We start from the raw sequence: 5,324 nt of genomic DNA, 5'->3' as shown, positions 1-5,324 counted from the left end.
GACGTCCCCACTGATTTCAGCGGAGAATTCTGTTTAAACCCCGATGGCCGGACGTGCTATCAAACTTAATCCTAAACTATAATACTTTAAAATGCTTTCAAAATTCAAAAATAATATATACTGAGCAGTTTAGAGAGTATAGAGAACTAATTATCAGTTAAATAGAGAGTGGTGCATTGAAAACTAATTATCAGGTAAACAGCATTCAAAAGCCCACACTGAACCGGCATAGTTGCCCGTGGGTTACAATCGGCCCAAACTGTAAATGACAAAAGAACCACGAGAGAGTATTTCACTCCCAAACAGAAAGCCAGCCTTGCTCGGTTAGTCAAAAGTCTGGTTCTTCTGCTTTAAAAGCCTTTCTACAGATACCAATGACAACTAAGAAGCGCGTTCTAGGTTACGGGGCACTAGTGCTGTAGAGATAATTGAGATCTACATTTTATATCAAAGAGAACGCTGGGCACAATCCGCTGCACATTTGTGAGCAATCCTAGTTAGCAATCGAACAATTAGAACTGACAGTCTGTGTGACAAATGTAAACAGCCTGGAGTATTGTTTAGTCTGAGCATCAAGGGGAAAAGGAAAATCTAATGTTCAGATACCTGGTGTGATGGTTTTTATTAGCTCCTATATTTAGGTTCCACGACTTCACTAAATATTTTGAACAGAGAAAAACATAACAGAAAAATAAAACTGAGGAAGTTGTAATTTGTTGTTGTTGTTAGTTGGTTTTCTCTGAATCAGGGTTAAATTAATGTATTACTAATTTGATCTCAAAATCTGCATTATTTCGGTCTGATAAAATGTGTGCTCATATTTTTTGTTCTGATTCCCTTCTAAAGCTTTAGCCTAACTAAATTCCCATTCAGTTGGATTTATTTAGTCGTTTGAAAGATAAATCAGTGGGTAAATTTACAGCCATTTAAAGTACCTTGACTTTATAATAAAATCTTCATTTAGTGTTGCTCTTCTCCCGAATGACGTTGATGCAAAGTGGAGGACCAGCGTGCCAATCCATTGGCCAATCCGAGCTGCTCCTGAAGAGGGTTCGTCCAATCAAAGAGCGCGTCTTGCAGGTGGCTGTGCGGTTATCTGTGCATCTTGTACAGCTCTGGTCTCAGCTCTGAGTCAATTTCACAGGGAAGGAACTCTGCCTGTAACTACCAAAAAACAAACAAAAAAATCATCAAAACCACCCGCCCTTCCGAATCCTCTGATTTCCTAGTGGATTTTCAATCGAGGCTCGGCTATCAAAGTCGTCCAGGGACACTGCCAGCTGAGGTCTGTCTTGACCGAGACTTTGCCTCCCTCTCCTTTGCAATATTTTCCTGCCTCATTTTTGTTTTCCTCCTGACTGAAACTTTACAGTGTGCTTTGCTGCAGCTGCAGATCCTGGCAGAGCCGAGGCGATCGCTTGCTACTCAGCACAAAACTTTGTTACTCACTGGTATTTTGATTTTTTTTTTAAGACTAACGAGCCCGTGGCTGGCGCTGCTCGTGTGGGTTAAGAATAAAACAGCTGGCTTTTTTATACATCTATATATAGATTTATTGATGATCACAAATGTTAGCTGTGGGGCAGATGGATACTAATCGCCAGAGTGCATTTGTTCTGAGCAGTACACCGCTGGCTGCTCTGCATAACATGGCTGAAATGAAGACGTCTCTATTCCCCTACACCCTGCAGAATCCCTCCAGCTTCAAAGCACCAGCCCTGGGCGGACTGAACACACAGATCCCCTTAGGGACTCCGCACGGAATAAGCGACATCCTGGGGAGACCTGTTGGAACCACCAGCAATCTCCTCACCGGGCTGCCCCGGATTAATGGACTGGCTACCTCAGCAGGGATGTATTTTAACCCCGCAGCTGTGTCCAGGTACCCAAAGCCCTTGGCAGAGCTGCCTGGGCGACCTCCTATTTTCTGGCCGGGAGTTATGCAGGGATCTCCCTGGAGAGATCCGAGAATCGCCTGTCCTGGTAAGTGAGGTGCATCTGATCCTAGAAGGGAGCAGGATGTGATGGGGGGAGGCGTTGAAGGATCCAATACATTTGTGTGTGGGAGAGTTTGTTTTTGAATTTTTTTTTTTTTGTCTATCGTGAAATCAGACTTCTTATTAAGGTCCCTTTGATAAAGGTAATTTTGAAATCCGCCCCTCACCCGGTAGTGTTTTCTACTGTCTGGCTGCATCAGGAGATTGTAGAGGTCCCTTTTTGAGTCAGGATCTTTCTCGATTTCTTAGCTACAAAGGCAAAGATGTGGACCTAATCTGGTGCTGGAGGTGGGAAATACCATTGACAACAGCGGGTGGATTAAGATGTAAACCTGCCTGTGATACTGAGCAGTATAGACTTATAAACACAGGGGCATGTTGCACTCAGAATTGCAATACATGAAACAGTATCATAACCTCACACTGTTCATCGTAATAAACTAAAAACTGCAGCCTGACTTCATCACAACATGTCTCATTATCATTTAAATGCCGTTTCAGCAGTTTCGTGGTGTCATTTACAATACGATTCTGCTTAATATTACAGGGCGAAATCCTGCTCCCGGTTACAGGGGTTGAAATCCGGAGTAACGTAATTGAAACCAGGGGGATTTTTTTCGTTTTATATTGGAAAACAGATTCTCGCACTGAAATTAGATGTAGTCTCTAGTAACTGACCGGATATTTTCTTCTGTTTACAGCCCAGACTGGAATGGTTCTGGACAAAGATGGAAAGAAGAAACACTCAAGACCAACTTTCTCAGGGCAGCAGATTTTTGCTTTGGAGAAAACGTTTGAACAAACTAAATATTTGGCAGGACCTGAGAGAGCTCGTCTGGCCTATTCGTTAGGAATGACAGAAAGTCAAGTTAAGGTAAGAAGCTCCGTTTTACACACCAGAATCGTTCCTGAGTAAAGATTATTTTATTAATGGATTCACAGATGTTGAAAGATGAAACTGGCACGTAATTGAAGTATAACTGCTTCTTCAACTCACAATTTACTGAATTAACAGACCCTGAGGGAGTATTAAAATTACGACAGGAAATATAACCTAAAGTTCTGATTTACTTTAATCGCAATAGTAATATTTTATTTTCTGGACAACACGATCATAGCTTTTCACATATGGTTTAATTCCTTACAATGATGCAACATATAAAAAACGCTTCTAGGTTATTTATAATTAAAATAATATTTTATATGTAATAGATTTTACCTTTGTGTTTTAAAGTTCTTTTGCATTGTCTTAAATATACAGTCCTTAGCTTTGCAAATCAGTTACAAACTACTCCAGGGAAATGGTTGCACATTTCTCAGTATTCCAATAAATTCCGTCTGGGATATTAGACACGTGTACATTTTGTTTAAACATAGTAATAATGGGAAATATTTTGGCAATGTTGGACTATTGTATGCTGGGTTATAGATAATTTGACCGTGAACTATTTTCTTGGCCATTCGCTTTTCAAAAGAATATTATTCTCCAGTGCTACCAAAATTCCATTTGAACAACAATTAAATTTGGCTTTATTGTAACAAAAGGGAAGTTAGGAATAGGACACTATATTCCTTCGCCTGACATTATTAAACCATACAGATTCAATTTGAATGAGCTGTGTTATCCAGAGGCAGGTGCAATTACTTCACACAAACATACAGATTTCTCTATAGCTATCCTGTTGCAGTCTAATCAGTTTTTAATACTTTTATGTACAGTGTTTGGCCTTTATGTTATTGTTTGAGAATTAAAAGTGATGACCCCCCTTTCTTATAAAGGGGCTAACTTTTTAATAGCACATAAACGATCCTGCTGTCTTGTGAGACGGAGCCAGTGATGTTAAAGGCCTATACACGGCGATAGGCACCCAACTTTACTGTTTAAATAGGAACCGCCAAGGGCAAGCAATATTCCAGAGGGAAAGTGAAACCAAGTTTTCTGAAGGGCGCTCTATGTGTGCATGGAGGGAGGGTTGCAAATCTGCTGGAGGATGGGGTGCTGGAAGGAGAGTTACAGCTAAGGCTTCCCCCCCCCCTCTTTTACCGGGTCTCCAACAGGTGTGGTTCCAGAACAGAAGGACGAAATGGAGAAAGAGGCACGCAGCAGAAATGGCCTCAGCTAAGAAAAAACACGACTCAGAGACGGAGAAGCTGAAGGAGAGCTCAGATAATGAGGACGATGATGAATATAACAAACCTCTGGATCCCAACTCAGACGATGAAAAAATCACGAGGTTATTGAAAAAGCACAAATCCACAAATTTAGCCCTCATCAGCCCCTGCAGTAACAACTCGGATACTTTGTGATGAAGGACAAGAGCCCCTAGCCAATAAGACTGACTGCTCCCTACGGCGCTTTATAAAAGCTGAAATAACCAGGGTATAAACATTATAAAGAAGAATTGTAACTGGATGTTTAAAAGTGATGTGTTGTACAGCCTAAGATGTATGTGAAATGTATATATTTTTTACAGAATAAGTTATGAAATTATCTTCTCATTGATGTAAATTGCAGAGGAATCTTTCCAACGTTCCTTTATTTAGTTTGTTTTTGTTTTTACTTTCTCCCCCGTCACCCTCGTCTTTCTTGCCAATTTCCTGCTCCTAACAATCAGATTTTGTTACTGTTTTGTATGGATCACCGACTGCAGCTCAGCCATTTTGTATATAGGAACTTTCAGATTTTTGTGATGTATATTTCTAGTGTAAAAAATGGCTCTTATTTCAACCCCCCGCTTCATTGAGCGTTTTGGCAGTTTTAGTTTCTTCCTCGCTACGGATTTTATGCTCTATCACATAAAAAAATCAACCAAAAAGACAGACAAAACTGGACACTGGAGTTTAAATTGGATTAAAACTATTGCCTCCACGCCGGTTGGAAAGACTTTGTATAAATCAATAAATTATTTAACAAGCTTCTCCTTTGGCGCGTTTCCCCCTGATTTTTTGTTTCATTTTACTTTTTCCATCTCACCCCCATGTAGGTCACAATAAGTAGGGATTTTAACCCCCCAGGGATAGTTGGGGTCCGGCCTCAGCAAAGGAGAGGGGGGTGTTGCGTGGTGTTAACTGAAGTCAGGCCCAGTGTGTGTGTGTGTGTGGGGGGAGTAATTTGTTGCTCTACAAGCGAAGCTGTTTTAGCGCGTGGCTTGCGGGTTTGTTTTGAAATCTCAGCGGGGCCTAGTAATATTTCGAGGGTTTATTGGGGGCGAGGAGGCGAGGGGAAGAGGTTGGAGTTAGAAGCTCGCCCAACTGTTGCAGGGTAACTTCGCGCTGCGGTGTCTCAGGGGTGGGGACTGGGAACGTTTTCAAGGGGCTCGCGCGTCC

At 41.4% G+C, this 5,324-nt stretch overlaps 1 protein-coding gene across 1 annotated transcript; it reads left to right on the top strand.

Moving 5' to 3' along the window:
- Positions 1–317: 317 nt before the first annotated feature.
- NKX6-2 (NK6 homeobox 2) lies at positions 318–4,866 on the top strand. Its single transcript, XM_030569672.1, has 3 exons — positions 318–1,983; positions 2,699–2,871; positions 4,056–4,866. Exons 1-3 carry the CDS (start codon positions 1,569–1,571, stop codon positions 4,302–4,304), a joined length of 837 nt encoding a protein of 278 aa, XP_030425532.1. The 5' UTR covers positions 318–1,568; the 3' UTR covers positions 4,305–4,866.
- Positions 4,867–5,324: the final 458 nt, after the last annotated feature.

Source organism: Gopherus evgoodei, chromosome 7 (assembly GCF_007399415.2).
Source record: "Gopherus evgoodei ecotype Sinaloan lineage chromosome 7, rGopEvg1_v1.p, whole genome shotgun sequence".
In the NCBI taxonomy this organism is placed as follows: Eukaryota; Metazoa; Chordata; order Testudines; family Testudinidae; genus Gopherus; species Gopherus evgoodei.
Note: the sequence above shows the minus strand (reverse complement) of the source record. Positions and strands in the feature narration are given on the sequence as shown.